This window comes from Lepidochelys kempii, chromosome 9, assembly GCF_965140285.1.
Source record: "Lepidochelys kempii isolate rLepKem1 chromosome 9, rLepKem1.hap1, whole genome shotgun sequence".
Classification (NCBI taxonomy): Eukaryota; Metazoa; Chordata; order Testudines; family Cheloniidae; genus Lepidochelys; species Lepidochelys kempii.
The window spans coordinates 98,221,491-98,239,433 of record NC_136388.1 but is presented as its reverse complement, the minus strand read 5'-3'; the positions used below and the strand labels follow the sequence as shown (position 1 = coordinate 98,239,433).

Below are 17,943 nucleotides of genomic sequence, written 5' to 3'. Positions count from 1 at the left end.
CTACTTTGAAGTGGGAATCCTGGACATGTGAGTTTTCTCTTGCTGGATGTTATGTATCTATACTTAAATATCTTGCTACATTTGTATGTTACATGTATTTATAAAAAAAAATTACAAAAATGTTTTATGATTTACAGTTATGATGCAAAAAATGTCTATAACTGATTCCACAGTTAAGAAGACCCTATATCCCATATATTTGTTAATGATGTCAGGAAATGAGAATTAATTACTTCTCCATCTAAACTTAATGTATTTATTTCATAGTTTTTAAGTGATGGAATTTCAAATTTCATCTTAACTGACAAGCCTTATGTAAACTCTGATCATGCTGGTATTTATACATAAAATGTTATGTAGTAACCTCTGTACTTACAGCAATGGAATAAACAAATGAACCTTTCAGAATGAACAGTTTGCTTTTATAGTGATCAAACACCGATGTGAACATGGATTTAAAATAACAAATGTTGCTTTAATATGTCTTTTGTACAGTAGATGTAGATATAAAAGTTTCTTCAAAATAATTTCACAGATATCACTAAACATTCCATAGCTGTAACAGAAGCACCTAAGAGTCTTGTTGTTTATTTATAGTTATACATAGATAAAATATATATTACACTTTTGAAAGTATTTTAAATCACTGAATAGCTTTTCTAGCATCTTAATGCATCACATGAGAGTAAAAGGCAGTCCACATTCATGATGTAAATATATAGTAAGATAAGGTTGGGGTTCTTTTTTTACATCCAATTAAATCATTACTCATGTCCTCAAGATAACCATGGTGATAAGACCTGAAAGATGAGAAATGAAGAACAGTTTAATTTAACTGAATAAAGCATTCAAAGTAAAGGTCTAACAGTTTTCCATCACAGGCCAGAAAACAAGATAAGAGTGCATAAATCTACAGAGTGAAAATTTACACAGATTTCACTTAAATTATTTTATAGGAATAACTTTCAAATATTACTCAACAAAAGTTTGGCTTAATCAGAATCAATGATTGTTTAAAATGTTAGTTCTAAAGAACTAATCATGTCTAGATCATCCAGTCTGAACAGATCCAGAGATTTTAGTGGCAGAAGCGATGCACGTTCAGTGAACAATTATGGATCAGATTGTCTGGAAATTAACCTATTGTTGCTAGTCAGAGTCTGGGCAGGGACTGTCTTACTCTGCACATGCAGTACTTAGCACAATGAGGTCCTGATCTTGGCTGAGGCCTTTAGGTGCTTTTCTAATATAAATGTTGCTGGCACCACCTAAACTAAGTAACTGAAACATTGTTTTCATTTCAGCTCAATGCATTTAACAGCACCTTTATTTATAGACAGTCGTGTTGGGCAGCTTGACTTCCTGTCATCACTCACGCAGTGTGGGAAGTTCCCTCGGACTCTTCCCCAGCACCCATCAGAGTGTGCAACCAGCAGTAGAGCTACACTGAAAGGGGAGGGGCCTACAGGTGTTCGGCACTGTTGCTCTTGTATCCACTTGCTGCCTCCACTGCCAAAGGCCTTCCCCTATCAGCAGGGGAGCAGTTTTAAGAGAAGTGTCAAACTTGATGTTTTACAAATAAGTTCTCTAGCCCTAATCATGCAACCTTCACCTGCCTCCAGTATTAACACTGAACTGCCGACACTCCACTTAAACCTGAAATGAACCTACTCTGTTGGGCAGACAGTGATTGATTTTGTTTGACTTGGTTTGCTTGGCCCTAATTTTCTGACCGTCCCAGATTCTGAAACAGATAATATATTAGAGTCCAGGCCTGCAAGCGCAGAAGCACCTAATGCTGCACTGTGGTGAACCCTGTAATTGTTCCGTAGTAATTGATAGGTGGTGGAAAGAACTGAGTTCAAAGGCAGCTAAACACAGAGCTGCAAGTAAAGTAGTGCTCCCTGAACCGAAAAATATCCTTCCACAGGAATGCTCATGATATCCTCTCCCTCAGCACATCTTTAAAGTGGAAGTCCACAGTTAACTCTGAGATTACTGTACAGGGCAAATGAAAATCTGCTGGCCATTGAGAGTTTCACATCATCCAGGGTTTAAAATTAGTTAACCAATAGCTTAAAAAAACCCTTGCTCATGTGAAAGTACCAAAGGAGGTTAATACTCTGCACCTGGAGCATAGTCAGCCTCAGTGCAGGTAGGTCACAATGGAAAATTAATGTGATGGTGTTGGCCTGCTGCTGCCATTCAATGTCCTAAATTGCAGGTTCTTTTTAAGAGGTCCAGGATAGAGAATTCGTGGAGCAAAGTTGCAGGAGTACTTTCCCTTTGATCAGCATTCCAACCATTCACAAACCTAAACCTGTTCTTCATACTATGGTCTAGTCTACGCTACACGGTTAGGTGGACATAAGGCAGCTTATGTTGACCTGATGATGTCAGTGTCTACACTACAGTCTTGCTCCAGCCGATGTAAGTGGTCTACTACACCAACAAAATAACTCCACCTCCACGAGAGGCGTAGGGCTTATGTCGGTGTAGTTATGGCAACGCAGTGTGTGTGTGTGTTCCTTACATCACTGTTGGCAGGACCTGTGAAATTGACAAGAATCCAGCTCCACTCTCACTTCCCTGGAGAGCTGCGTGGCTGGACCCCACTCCCAGCTGGAAGCTGGGGCGAGAACCCAGGAGGCCCTGGCCACTCCCTGCCAGGAGCTAGGCAGCCTTATCAATTTCACGGCTTCCTGAGGAGCCCCAGGCGGCTTCCCGCCCTGCTCCTGCTGTGGAACAGGGAGGGGGCAGCCTGCCGGGAGCCCAGCAGGAGCTGCCAGCAGAACTGAGGAACCAGGCTCTCAGCTCCACACACTGCCCCTCTTATGTCCATGGAAGCGCTCCTGGTGAGCCACTGACCCAAGAAGGGTAGTGTGGACATGCACCACCATGGTAATTACTGTAGTGGCTGTAAGTCAACCTAATATAGGTCGACTTTTATTTCTAGTGTAAACACACCCTCTGGCAGGCCCTAGCATAGAAAGTTATGACTACCAGAATTGGAGAGAACCTGAGCTTATCTAACTCATTTCACAACACCAAATACTGGGTTTATTAAATAGTGCATAATGGCCACTTATGCCATGTGTCAGGGGACCATGTAAAGCATTTAACTATAAAAAAGTGACTATGAACTAAAAGCAAAGACACTTTTCTCTTTCCCACCAACCCACCTAGTTACTACAGGTATAAGTCTGAGAAGAGAAGATGCACCATCCTCTCTCCATGTCAACAGATGTGCACTTTGGACAAGCAAGCAAAGTACATTCCAGACTAGAAAAGGAGGACTTGTGGCACCTTAGAGACTAACCAATTTATTAGAGCATAAGCTTTCGTGAGCTACAGCTCACTTCTTCAGATGCATATCGTGGAAACTGCAGCAGGTGCCACAAATCCTCCTTTTCTTTTTGCGAATACAGACTAACACGGCTGTTACTCTGATTCCAGACTAGGAATCTTTTCACTCCCAGGAGAACACCCAGTCGTTGGACTTTTAAATCTTGAGATTATTAGCTCAAGCACCTTATCTGATCAGCTGCTGTAATGGTACAGAGGGGAAGAGACCAGGACCCAAACCACATAAAAACCAAACACCTCAAATTGTATCCAGAAGCAAGGAAGCTAATGCAGCTGTCTGAAAAATCATGTATTATCCCATTTCTAGCACTGCATTTTGCACCTGCTATAGCTTCTGAGTGGTTTTCAAGAACAGAGCATATTGCAATCATCCAGAAGTTACAAAGTCAAGAATTACTGGATGCAGATCTGAAAAACCTATCACCACAGCCTCATATGAAGATGTTTTTGGCTACTGACACCAGGTGAAAATGTTAAAAGAACATTAAAAAAGTTAAAAAAACACCAGGTGAAAAAGGTTAAAATGCACACCCACAATACAGACTTGGACAAAGGGTGAATAAACCACCTCCAGAAGGCGCAGGGTCCACCACACAATTGAGCTTTTCCCCACCATCCCACTACCATCACCTCAATTAGATCTAGCCTAAGCCCTGGTCTACACTAGGAGTTGAGGTTGAATTTAGCAGCGTTAAATCGATTTAACCCTGCACCCGTCCACACGACAAAGCCCTTTTTTTCAACTTAAAGGGCTCTTAAAAAATAGATTTCTTTACTCCACCCCCTACAAGGGGATTAGCACTGAAATTGGCCTTGCCAGGTCGAATTTGGGGTAGTGTGGATGCAATTCGACGGTATTGGCCTCCGGGAGCTATCCCAGAGTGCTCCATTGTGACCGCTCCGGACAGCACTCTCAACTCAGATGCACTGGCCAGGTAGACAGGAAAGGCCCGTGAACTTTTGAATCTGAATCTCAATTCCTGTTTGGCCAGCGCGGCAAGCTGCAGGTGAGAACAGAGCTCATCAGCAGAGGTGACCATGGTTGAGTCCCAGAATCGTAAAAGAGCTCCAGCATGGACTGAATGGCAGGTACAGGATCTGATCGCTGTATGGGGAGAGGAATCCATGCTATCAGAACTCTTTTCCAGTTTTTGAAATGCCAAAACATTTGTCAAAATCTCCCAGGGCATAAAGAACAGAGGCCCTAACAGGGACGCAAAGCAGTGCCACGTGAAAACTTAAGGAGCCGAGGCAAGCCTATCAGAAAACCAGAGAGGCAAACAGTCGCTCCGGGTCAGAGCCCCAAATATGCTGCTTCTATGATGAGCTACACGCCATTTTAAGGAGTTCAGCCAACCGTGTGCTTTGACTCCTTCAATGGAGAGGGAGGCAACACGGAAGCAGGTTTTGGGGACGAGGAAGATGATGATGATGAGTTTGTAGATAGCTCACAGCAAGCAAGCGGAGAAACAAGTTTTCCCGACAGCCAGGAACGGTTTCTCACCTTTGACCTGGAGCCAGTACCCCCCAAACCCACCCAAGGCTGCCTCCTGACCCGCCAAGTGGAGAAGGGACCTCTGGTGAGTGTACCTTCTTAAATAGTATACATAGTTTAAAAGCATGTGTTTAATGATTGATTTGCCCTGGCATTCGCAGCCAGTACAGCTACTGGAAAAAATCTGTTAGCGTGTCTGGGGATGGAGCGGAAATCCTCCAGGGACATCTCCATAAAGCTCTCTTGGATGTACTCCCAAAGTCTTATCAAAAGGGTTCTGGGGAGGGCAGCCTTATTCCATCCTCCATGATATGATGCTTTACCACGCTAAGACAGTAGCACGTAGTCAGGAATCATTGCAGAAAAAAGCATTGCAGCGTATGTTTGCTGGCATTCAAACAACATCCGTTCTTTATCTCTCTGTGTTACCTCAGGAGAGTGAGATCATTCCTGGTCACCTGGTTGAAATAGGGTGCTTTTCTGAAGGGGACATTCAGAGGTGTCCGTTCCTGCTGGGCTGTTTGCCTATGGCTGAACAGAAATGTTCCCTGCTGTTAGCCATGGGAGGGAAGGGGTTAGCCACGTGGTGGGGGGAGACAAAATGCGACCTTGTAATGAAAGCACGTGCTATATATGTAATGTTAACAGCAAGGTTTACCGTGAAATGTGTTTTTTTAAATACCACTGTCCCTTTTTTTTTTTCCTCCACCAGCTGCATGTGTTTCAAGGATCACAGGATCTTCTCCTTCCCGAAGCTAGCGAAGATTAGACGGCGAAAAAAAACACACTTGCGATGAAATGTTCTCTGACCTCATGCTGTCCTCCCACACTGACAGAGCACAGACGAATGCGTGGAGGCAGACAATGTCAGAGTTCAGGAAAGCACAAAATGACTGGGAGGAGAGGTGGCGGGCTGAAGAGAGGGCTGAAGCGGAGAGGTGACGGCAGCGTGATGAGAGGAGGCAGGATTCAATGCTGAGGCTGCTGGAGGATCAAACTGATATGCTCCAGCATATGGTTGAGCTGCAGGAAAGGCAGCTGGAGCACAGACCGCTGCTACAGCCCCTGTGTAACCAACCACCCTCCTCCCCAAGTTCCATAGCCTCCTCACCCAGACGCCCAAGAACGCAGTCGGGGGGTCTCCAGCCACTCCACCCCAGAGGATTGCCCAAGCAACAGAAGGCTGGCATTCAATAAGTTTTAAAGTGCTGTGTGGCCTTGTCCTTCTCTCCTCCACCACCCCACCCGGTGCTTCCCTCCATCACCCCTCCCAGGCTACCTTGGCAGTTATCCCCCTATTTGTGTGATGAATAAAGAATGCATGAATGTGAAGCAACAATGACTTTATTGCCTCTGCAAGTGGTGATCGAAGGGGGGAGGGGAGAGTGGCTAGCTTACAGAGAAGTAGAGTGAACCAAGAGGGCGTCCATCAAGGAGAAACAAACAGAAGTTTCACACTGTAGCCTGGCCAGTCATGAAACTGGTTTTCAAAGCTTCTCTGATGCGCACCGCGCCCTCCTGTGCTCTTCTAACCGCCCTGGTGTCTGGCTGCACGTAACCTGCGGCCAGACGATTTGCCTCAACCTCCCACCCCGCCATAAACGTCTCCCCCTTACTCTCACAGATATTGTGGAGCACACAGCAAGCAGTAATAACAGTGGGAATATTGGTTTCGCTGAGGTCTAAGCGAGTCAGTAAACTGCGCCAGCGCGCCTTTAAACGTCCAAATGCACATTCTACCACCATTCTGCACTTGCTCAGCCTGTAGTTGAAGCTCCTGACTACTGTCCAGGGTGCCTCTGTATGGCTTCATAAGCCATGGCATTAAGGGGTAAGCTGGGTCCCCAAGGATAACTATAGGCATTTCAACATCCCCAACGGTTATTTTCTGGTCTGGTAATAAAGTCCCTTGCTGCAGCTTTTGAAACAGACCAGAGTTCCTGAAGATGCAAGCGTCATGTACCTTTCCTGGCCATCCCACGTTGATGCTGGTGGAACGTCCCTTGTGATCCACCAGTGCTTGCAGCACTATTGAAAAGTACCCCTTGCGGTTTATGTACTCGCCGGCTTGGTGCTCCAGTGCCAAGATAGGGATATGGATTCCGTCTATGGCCCCACCACAGTTAGGGAATCCCATTGCAGCAAAGCCATCCACTATGACCTGCACATTTCCCAGACTCACTACCCTTGATATCAGCAGATCTTTGATTGCCTTGGCTACTTGCATCACAGCAGATCCCACAGTCGATTTGTCCACTCCAAATTGATTCCCGACTGACCGGTAGCTGTCTGGTGTTGCAAGCTTCCACAGGGCTATTGCCACTCGATTCTCAACTTTGAGGGCTGCTCTCATCTTGGTATTCTGGCGCTTCAGGGCAGGGGAAAGCAAGTCACAACGTTCCATGAAAGTGCCCTTACGCATGCGAATGTTTCGCAGCCACTGTGAATCATCCCAGACCTGCAACACTATGCGGTCCCACCAGTCTGTGCTTGTTTCCCGGGCACAGAATTGGCGTTCCACGGCATGAACCTGCCCCATTAGTACCATGATGCCCACGTTGCCAGGGCCTGTGGTTTGAAAGAAGTCTGTGTGCATGTCCTCATCACTCTCATCACCGTGCTGATGTCGCCTACTCGACCGGTTTCGCTTTGGCAGGTTCTGGTGCTGCATATACTCCTGGATAATGCGCGTGGCGTTTAATGTGCTCCTAATTGCCAAAGCGATCTGAGCGGGCTCCATGCTTGCCGTGGTATGGCGTCCGCACAGAAAAAAGGCACGGAACAATTGTCTGCCGTTGCTCTGACGGACGAGAGGCAACTGACCACATGTCTTACAAGGTTGGCTTACAGGGAATTAAAAATCAACAAAGGGGGTGGCTTTACATCAAGGAGAAACAAAAACAACTGTCACACAGAATGGCCCCCTCAAGGATTGAACTCAAAACCCTGGGTTTAGCAGGCCAATCAATGCTCAACCCATGGAGCTATCCCTCCCCGCGGTATTCCAGGCAGGACTGAATCTCCATTAAACTTTTCAAGGTGCCCCTGACAGACCACACCGAAACGACTGTCAGCCGTTGATTTCAGGGAGGGAGGGAGGGGGGAGCAAATGAACACAAAACAAATCTCGTCTATTTCTTGTTTTGATCCACTCCATCTATCTTTTACATCTTTGGCTGGCAGCAGACAATAGGACTACTAGCCATCCTCATCTCCTGGCTGCCAGAAGACTGTGCAATAGGACTGCCGGCAGGACTAAAGAGAATGACCTGGTCGAGTCACTGCTGTTTTAGTCCCTGTGCCCATGTCTGCCCAGGCACTCCTGACCGACCATACCGAGGCGGCCAAGAGCACCTTGGACATGATGACGATGGTTATCAAGCCTATTGCACCGTCTGCTGCCAAAAGGCAATGAGCTGCTGCTGTGTAGCAATGCAGTACTGCGTCTGCCAGCACCCAGGAGACGTACGGTGACAGTGAGCTGAGCGGGCTCCATGCTTGCCGTGGTATGGCGTCTGCACAGGTAACTCGGAAAAAAGGTGCGAAACGATTGTCTGCCATTGCTTTCACGGAGGGAGGGCCTAACGACATGTACCCAGAACCACCTGCGACAATGTTTTTGCCCCATTAGGCATTGGGATCTCAACCCAGAATTCCAATGGGCGGCGGAGCCTGCGGGAACCATGGGATAGCTACCCACAGTGCAACGCTCCGGAAGTCGACGCTAGCCTCGGTACTGTGGAAACACTCTGCCAAGTTAATGCACTTAGAACATTTTGTGTGGGGACACACAATCGACTATATAAAAACAATTTCTAAATTCTAGAACTTCTATAAATTCGACCTAATTTCGTAGTGTAGACATACCCTAAGTTTCAGGCTGCTCATCCTCATTTGAGTCCTGATCTCAGCCAGGCAATAGGAAAGCAGAGAGCGAGTCCAACGCTACTTTCCTTTAAGTCAGCACTGGTTGCTGATGAGTAACACAAGGCGCTCTCTCCATGAGATAAGTGGCTGCCTTCTCACTCCTTTCATTTTAAGGAGTAAGTCACAGGTTTGGGAATCAGTTGCAGGTATTGCCCCTGTCCATTCACCCTTTAAGTGCGGTTCTGTTTCTCATGACTAAAAGCTAGGGTAAAAGGAGACAGCTCTTCACATTAGATCTCTTCTGGGTTAGAGGGGATGAAGAGAAGGAATTTCCAGTATCAACAGATAAGATGACTGAACTACAATTTTACAGTGTAGAAGTCCTGGCTGAGAATACGTAGGAAACAGCAATGTATTTCAGTAGCTTTCTTTGACAAATGAGGTGGAGTAGACGCCTATATGCCAGGTTCCTGTTTTGAGGGTCAAATAAGACACTTATCCAGAACACTTATATTTCTAATGGTGAGGGCTTCCATCTCCATCAAATACTACTGTGACCTTCTATGCTAAGTACAAGTGGAGATGGAACAGAATGAAATTAGTCTTGACCCTGGCCCTGAGACACGAAAGTACATCTTCTCATCAAGCCAGCAGTGTATTTCACAGAAGTTCCTTTGATCGACATTTTGACTCCAGTAGAGACTGGAAAAAAGCTGTTTAAAAAATCCTTTTTAAAACACTTACCTAAAACATAAGCAGCTACTAGCTTTTGATTCACACTTAAATGGAGGTAGAGAGGCACCACGGATTCCACTTCCCCCAGTGTCGGTAGCATTAGTGCTCCAATGCATACTATTCCTAGGAATACTGTTAGTAAACTAGGTCCCGATGAGGCAGATCTGTTTTCTGAAAAACAAAAATGGCATTCATTGCAATGAAAGTCTGCAGCGCTTCAAATGTAAATGTTTTGCATTCTGGAAAAATGTTTATAGCGCATGTGTGAGAGATGTTGCATTTGTCATGCCCCTATGGTCACCTCATCTACACTCTGCCCATTTCTCCAACTCTACTGGGATTAATTTTAACATTTCAAATCACCAGCCCACTTTCAAACATCCTTTTTCCTGAAGGATTACAATTACAAATATGTTTCCTTCTTTTCCCTATCTCCAGGGCTCAAGTTACACTAGTGGGAGGTGCAGGATCTTTGATCCCATGGCACGATTATGGTCTAATAGCCCACGATATCACTGGAGAGCTGGGAATCCATACATTCCACTGATGTAAGACATTTATTTCTAGCACTGGTATATTTGGATATCAACCGTAATCACAACATTATGACTTACAGAAGAGCTGTTTTGGACATATATTAGAAAATGTTGTTGCTTATGATCCTTTAAAGCCATCCAGAAATGCAAGCTGGCACAGAATGCAGCAGACACTTGGTATGTGAAGGACCTTACTTCAAACATATTAGACCAGCACACCATGATCTGTACTGGCTGCCTCTTGGTTTCTGGATGAAGTTTAAGGTCCTAATATTGACTTACAAAGCCCTAAATGTTTTAGGAGCTGAGAAAGTGCCTCCCTCTGTGTGCTACTATAGCTGAGACCAGGAGAAGCCCTTGAGCGGCAGCCATGCATAAATGAGAGGGGTCTGCTGGCTGAACATTCTCAGCGAGGGCTCTGCAGCATTGGAATTCACTGCCCCACTTGGTCCTGGATCAAATGCCTTCAGGGTACATTGCAAACTCATCTTTTCCCCAGGCATTTCTGGGTGGGAAAGTGCTGAAAAGGGTGGGGGGGGATTGGAGCTTGGAAGCTGCTTCTGGGTGGGAAAGTGCTGAAAAGGGTGGGGGGGGATTGGAGCTTGGAAGCTGCCCAGTTTGCTATTGGTGGATTATACTGAATTTTACTGCTGCACTTGTGACGGATTGCTCAGCTATGTTGAGGGTACTGTGACAAAGCTCTGTCCTTGCCTCCATGGGTCCCACATTTCCTGGCGGATTTCGCTAGCCTCAGAGGCTCACTGTGACCCTCCACGTAACCCTTCTTTCTCTAGAGACAAGGGTCACAGTCTACTGAGCCACTTTCATCATAAGCCAGCAAGGGAGGTGAGGAGAAGCTATCCTTCCTTGCACAGTCTCTGTTGTCTCCCAGTCTCAGTGATTAATCAGGGGCAAAGGTGGGGCGGGGGGGGAGCCCGGGCCCACCCTCTACTCCGGGCTCCAGCCCAGGGACCCTAATAGTATCAGCTATGGTAGCTGACCTTTTAGAAACATGACATGTACAATTCCCTGGGCTACTTCCCCCACAGCAGCCCTCACTTCCTCAAGCTCCACTTCACCCTTACCTCAGGGCCTCCTTCCTTGTGCCTGATATGGTGTGTACTACTCAGCCTCTCCAACAGCACAACTTCCTCCCACAGCTCCTGACATGCACCCCCACCTGACTGCCTGGGAGGCTTTTAACTAGTTTCAGCCAGCCCCTGATTGGCTTCAGGTGTCCCAATCAACCTAGCCTTCTCCCTGCCTTCTGGAAAGTTCTTAATTGGCCCCAGGTGTCTTAATTGACCTGGAGCAGCTTACATTTCACTTAACCTGGCACCAGGGATTTGTTTAGTCTGGACCAAATATATCTATCTCCCACTACTTTTCTACAGCCATCTGGCCTTGCCCCGTCACATATCCGCCCTCCCCCCCCCCTTGCTCAACACCATAGAGTTGGGCATCTTGGGACGCCAGGCAGTATGCTCATGACAGACAATCAGCGTTGCCATGGTGGCATCCAGCCCTGTGCCATATGCGGAACTGGAATGGTTGGAGGGATAAGAACCACCTGGTGACCCTTGCATTCTTTTCCTTATTCTGCTGTATCCACTGGAGGGGTGCATGGTCTGTCACAAGAGTAAATCGCTGGCTTAAGAGGTAATAACGCAGCGTCTCAATAGCCCATTTGACAGCAAGGCATTCTCTCTTGACTACTGCGTATTTCTGTTCTCTTGGGAGAAGCTTTCTGCTTAGATAGAGGATTGGGTGTTCCTCTTCTCCCATCATTTGCGACAGAACTGCTCCCAACCCAACCTTGGAAGCGTCTGTTTGTAAAATAAATTCCCTGTTAAAGTCCGGGGCTATGAGTACGGGGTCATTACAGAGGGCCGTCTGAAGATCTGTAAATGCCCCCTCTGCTGCGTCAGTCCACTTTACCATGTCTGGACCTCGGGCCTTCACCAGGTCCATTAGGGGACTTGCCCTAGTGGCAAAGTGGGGAATCAACCATCGGTAGTATCCTACCATGCCTAGAAATGCACGGACCTGCTTCTTTCAGGTCGGCCGGGGCCAGTTTTGAATTGCCTCTAGCTTATTCGTTTGGGGCTTCACTATGCCCCTTCCCACAATATATCCCAGGTACCTAGCCTCTGCTAGCCCTCTGGCGCATTTAGAAGGATTAGCAGTGAGGCCAGCCCGCCTTAAGGTGCGCAGTACTGCCTCAACTTTCTCCAAGTGGGTTCCCCAGTCTGGCATATAGATGACATCATCTAGGTATGCAGCTGCATAACTAGTATGGGGGCGCAGCAGCTTATCCATGAGGCGCTGGAATGTGGCTGGGGCCCCATGTAGCCCAAAAGGGAAGATGGTGTACTGGAATAGCTTATCCGGGGTGGAGAATGCTGTCTTTTCTTTAGCTTCTTTGGTCAGAGGAATCTGCCAGTACACTTTTGTCAGATCCAGTGTAGTCAAGAATCGGGCACTACCCAGTCGGTCAACCAGTTCGTTGTTGCATGGTACGGAGTATGCATCAAACTGGGATATTTCATTCAGTCGGCGTAAGTCATTACAGAAACTCATGGTACCGTCAGGTTTAGGCACTAGAACAATTGGACTGGACCACTGACTGTAAGATTCTTCAATAACCCCTAATTCTAACATTTTCTTTACTTCAGCCTTGATTTCTTCTCTTTTGGCTGCTGGGATTCGGTAGGGTCTCAATGTTACCTTGGCTCCGGGGATTGTGCGGATATGGTGATAGGTCTCAGTCATCTGCCCTGGTTTTGTAGAGAACACATCTATGTTGCGATTAATCATGTTGGCTGTCTCGATCTTTTGGATTGGCGTCAAGTCAGATGATATCCTCACTTGCTCGTGTAAGTTATCCTCCTGGGGAAGGGTCTCCTGCATGACGAAGCATGCCTCTCGATCCTGCCAAGGTTTTAGAAGATTGATGTGGTAAATTTGCTCCGATTTCGGTGGCCTGGCTGCCGCACCTTATAGTTCACCTCTCCCACGGCTTCGATTATTTCGTAGGGTCCCTGCCACTGGGCCAACAGTCTATTTTCTGCTGTGGGCACCAGTACCATCACCCGATCCCCTGGTTGGAACTGTCGAAGCTTTGCTTGGTGGTTACAATGAGTTTGCTGGGTCTCCTGTGCTCTCTCCAAGTGCTCCCATACAATGGGCGTAACTCAGGCTATCCAATCTCTCATCTGCAGTTCATGCTCAACTATGTTCCTTCTGGGATTTGGCTCCTCTTCCCAGGCTTCTCTGGCTCTATCCAATATGTCCCGAGGGTGGCGCCCATATAGACGTTCGAATGGAGAGAAACCCGTGGAGGCTTGCGGAACCTCCCGGATGGCAAACATGAGGTAAGGCAATAGAGTATCCCAATCTTTCCCATCCCGGCTCACCACTTTCCTGATCATGGCCTTGAGGGTCCTATTGAATCTTTCCACAAGGCCATCTGTTTGTGGGTGGTATACAGAGGTCCGTAGGGCTTGTACATGGAGCAATGAACAGAGATCTTTCATCAACTTGGACATGAAAGGTGTCCCTTGATCAGTCAATATCTCCTTGGGTAGCCCAACCCAGGCAAAGATCCGTACTAGCTCCTTAGCTATTGTCTTGGAAGCTGTGTTGCGCAGGGGAACAGCTTCCAGGTACCGGGTTGCATAGTCCAGTACAACAAGCACATGCTGATGGCCCCGAGCTGTCTTCTCTAGGGGCCCTTCCAGATCCATGGTTATCTGTTCGAAAGGAACCTCTATTATTGGAAGAGATATCAAAGGAGCCCGCAAGTGCGGGCGAGGGCTATGTAACTGATACTCTGGACAAGAGGTGCACTGTCGCTGGACATCTTCATGTAATCCTGGCCAGAAGAACCTCCGCAGGATCCGTGCCTGGGTTTTCTCTACCCCAGGTGTCCTCCAAACAGGTGACTGTGGGCGAGACTCAATATGGCTTTTTGATTTTTTGTGGCACCAGAAGTTGTTGTATCTCTTGCTCCTGCATTTGCACCACGCAGTATAGGAGATCTTTCTTCACTATAAAGTAAGGTCTGGGACTCCGGACCTTCATAGAATATCAGGGTTGGAAGGGACCTCAGGAGGTCATCTAGTCTAGCCCCCTGCTCAAAGCAGGACCAATCCCCAATTTTTGCCCCAGATCCCTAAATGGCCCCCCTCAAGGATTGAACTCACAACCCTGGGTTTAGCAGGCCAATGCTCAAACCACTGAGCTATCCCTCCCCCATACCTTCCCATTCACGGGTATCCCATCGATCTCGGCCACCTCTTTCCTGGCGTTATCATATCTGGGGTCCTCTGCCTGGTCCTGCCCAAAAGTCTCTCTCCCGGGACTAACCTGCCCAAGCTCCCAGGGGCCAGCTTCTGCTTCTTCCAACAGCTTGCCGCCGTCATGGCTGGGGGCAGCTTCTGGCTCATCTTCTGTGGTGGAAGTTTCTCTGTTGGCCGCTTGCGTCCATCTGCCTACTTGGGAGGTCTTCTGGCCCCGGGTCAGGATCCGGGTTCCCAAGGCCTTTGCAGCCTTCCTCTCTTTTTTTGTCTTCTGGGTCTTTCGGGGGGCTGAGAACAGATCCTGAGAAATCTCAGTGAACATTGGGGGTTGACATTCCACCGGTGATGAATCGCTGTCCTCAGGGTCCCCACCTCCCTCCAGCCTCTCCAGGGGAGTAAAATATCAAACCCTAGATAGTCCCTCCCAATGACTACAGGATATGGAAGTTTAGGAACTACACCTACGGTCATCTCAATGGGGTTTCCCTTAACCTCTATCTCCACTGGGATGGTGGGGTCATGGCTCACGGCCCCATGTGCGCATGTCACTGCTACGCGTTTGGCTTGTAGTAGCTGACTATTTTTTACCAGCTTACCCGATATGAGGGTGATAGCACTCCCAGAGTTCACAAGCACTGTAGTCTCTGCTCCATTTATCCTCACTGGCCTGGTGTAATTATGCGGGGCTAATGCGACCCCCGTGAGGTGGATAAGGGAGCATGGGACCTCCCAATCCCCCAAGTTTCATTGCATAGGCTCCTCGGTGCTGGTACACTGTGCTGCTACGTGTCCCCACTCCCCACATGCATAACATCTGTAATTTCTTTTAATCACTCCCCTATCCCGGGGGTTAGGGGGTTGAGTCCCAGGGTTCCCCCCACTCAGGCCAATCCCTTCCTTCTGGGGCCCCCATTGGTTTTCAGCCCCCCCCCTTCTTCCACCTAGGACTCCCCAGGGGTTTGGCTGCCCAACCTTCCAGGGTTGCGGTAGGGTGCTTGCTTCGAAAGGAGCCTTCCTTGTGTAGTCGGGTCAGTTTCCTGGCTGTCATCCGTCTTTCTACCAGTGTGATCATCTCGTCATACGTGGATGGATTGTTCTGGCCTACCCATTTGCGGAGATCTGGCAGCAGTCCCCGCATGTAATGCTCAATGACCAGGGTCTCCAAAATCTCTTCCGGCCTGCACACCACGGGCTGTAACCACTTCTGTGCGAGGTGTATGAGGTCGAATAGCTGGGACCTCAGGGGTTTGTTCTCCTGGTATTTCCCATGGAACCTCTGGGCCCTTATCGCTGCCGTTACCCCTGATCGTGCTAGGATCTCTGCCTTCAGATGGGTATAGTCAGTGGCATCCGTGGCAGGCAAGTCAAAGTAGGCCTTCTGGGCCTCTCCACACAAAAAAGGGGCGACAATGCTGGCCCACTGCTCCTGGGGCCACACTTCATGCTGAGCAGTTCTTTTGCATGAGAGGAGATATGCCTCTACGTCATCTCCTGACGTCATCTTTGGAAGACGACCACTGGCCCTCAGGGTTCGCATCCCGTCGGACCCCCGGGCCTGGGTGGTGAGGATCTTCAGCTGGTCCACCACCTCTCTCAAGAGGACACAGTCTTGGGTCGCCTGGCTCATCAATAATTGATTGGTTTCCTGCTGTAGCCGCATAGACTCCTGTTGTGCCATTGCCTGAACCCGGGTGGCCTCCTGCTGGGCTGCCATGGCTTGTACCAGAGCTCTGATCACCTCCTCCATTGTGGTACAAAGCAAACAAACAAAAACAAAACAAAATCCAAAACCCTAGTGCACTTTTTTTTTTTTTAAACCTCTTCTGCCATGCTGTGAATGAAATCCCACTTCTAACACCAGTTGGGACAAAGCTCTGTCCTTGCCTCCGTGGATCCCGCTAGCCTCAGAGGCTCACTGTGACCCTCCACATAACCCTTCTCTCTCTAGAGACAAGGGTCACAGTCTACTGAGCCACTTTCATCATAAGCCAGCAAGGGAGGTGAGGAGAAGCTATCCTTCCTTGCACAGTCTCTGTTGTCTCCCAGTCTCAGTGATTAATCAGGGGGCAAAGGTTGGGGGGGGGGAGCCCAGGCCCATCCTCTACTCCAGGCTCCAGCCCAGGGACCCTAATAGTATCAGCTATGGTAGCTGACCTTTTAGAAACATGACATGTACAATTCCCTGGGCTACTTCCCCCACAGCAGCCCTCACTTCCTCAAGCTCCACTTCACCCTTACCTCAGGGCCTCCTTCCTTGTGCCTGATATGGTGTGTACTACTCAGCCTCTCCAACAGCGCAACTTCCTTCCACGGCTCCTGACATGCACCCCCACCTGACTGCCTGGGAGGCTTTTAACTAGTTTCAGCCAGCCCCTGATTGGCTTCAGGTGTCCCAATCAACCTAGCCTTCTCCCTGCCTTCTGGAAAGTTCTTAATTGGCCCCAGGTGTCTTAATTGACCTGGAGCAGCTTATATTTCACTTAACCTGGCACCAGGGATTTGTTTAGTCTGGACCAAATATATCTATCTCCCACTACTTTTCTATAGCCATCTGGCCTTGCCCCGTCACAGTACCTAAGGGCAAAAACTCCCCGAGCACCCCCTGTTCTGCAGCTGGGATGGCTGCTCCCTGGTCTGAGGCAGACACTTGGAATGTGGCTTCACAGAGCTGCCCAGGTCCATCCCTTCTCCAGCGGTGCAGTCTGACAGCTAATTACTATCGACCTGGCAATGGGATGTTTCAGCAATGCTTGGGGATGTGCCAAGCACACTGACTCTATTCCCTGGCTTATTAGGGCACAGGATCTTCCATGGCTGACAGTCAGCAAGGGAAGAATATTTAAAGATGCTGCACAGCCTGAAGAAATCTCCCTTTATTTACAGCTCCAAAACAGAGCTCAGCCAGGGATAGGCAGCAGGCTCCCTTAGGCCAAAAAGTTCCCCCCTTCTCAATTGCAATCAAGGGAGAAAAGTAGAATTGGCACGTCCCCATCTCTGCCCCCCAACCCTAAATGGGTAGGATCCCTGACAACTGTCCCTTTTCAGTGCTCAGGGTAGAAGAGGCCCCTCCCCTGCATAAAAGGTTTGGATTTTAAACTAAAATCCCAGCACTGTCTTCCTTCCATGATGGAGCTGCACCTGCACTACGGCTATAGAACACCACTAACCCAGTAGGGGACAGTGATTCAGCCACTAGAGCCCATTTTCTAATAACACACAAGGTCCAATGTTGCCAAAAGAGAACGCAGACAAGGATAGAACCCCATTCTTAGCACACCTTACTGGTTGTAGTACAGTAGGTAACTGTTCAAAGGCTCTAGAAACACTTAGTATTACTGCCCCCCCATTTTTTTAAAAGAGAGTTACTGATATGTTGGAGTCTGAAAGATCTTCCCACAGAATCTTTAGAGCCATTAGCATTTAGCCAAGTTTTATACCTAGTTTTTTGAAGTATGAATTCAAAGCATACATGAAAATGGCTCCTGTTTTCAAAATTGATTTTGCAGTTCTGAGAGGGATGCCAGCAATGCTGGTCCCATTTTAACCCTACCAATCAGATGTTCTTAGTTTGCATGTCTGTATACTCGTTATACTGTTCCTCTGCTCTGTCTGCTCCATTCTTGTCAGCAAACATATTATGGTA

At 48.0% G+C, this 17,943-nt stretch overlaps 1 protein-coding gene across 3 annotated transcripts in view; it reads right to left on the bottom strand.

The window, feature by feature from the left end:
• Positions 1-242: 242 nt before the first annotated feature.
• MOSPD1 (motile sperm domain containing 1) overlaps positions 243-17,943 on the bottom strand; it is a 33,501-nt gene continuing 15,800 nt past the window's right edge. For all 3 annotated transcript variants that reach the window (XM_073358490.1, XM_073358491.1, XM_073358489.1), the window contains 2 exons: positions 9,473-9,634; positions 243-800 (listed from right to left, as the gene is read on the bottom strand). In XM_073358490.1, the coding sequence (XP_073214591.1) occupies positions 769-800; positions 9,473-9,634 (194 nt within the window). In that variant the 3' untranslated portion in view covers positions 243-768. The remainder of the gene's footprint in view (positions 801-9,472; positions 9,635-17,943) is intronic.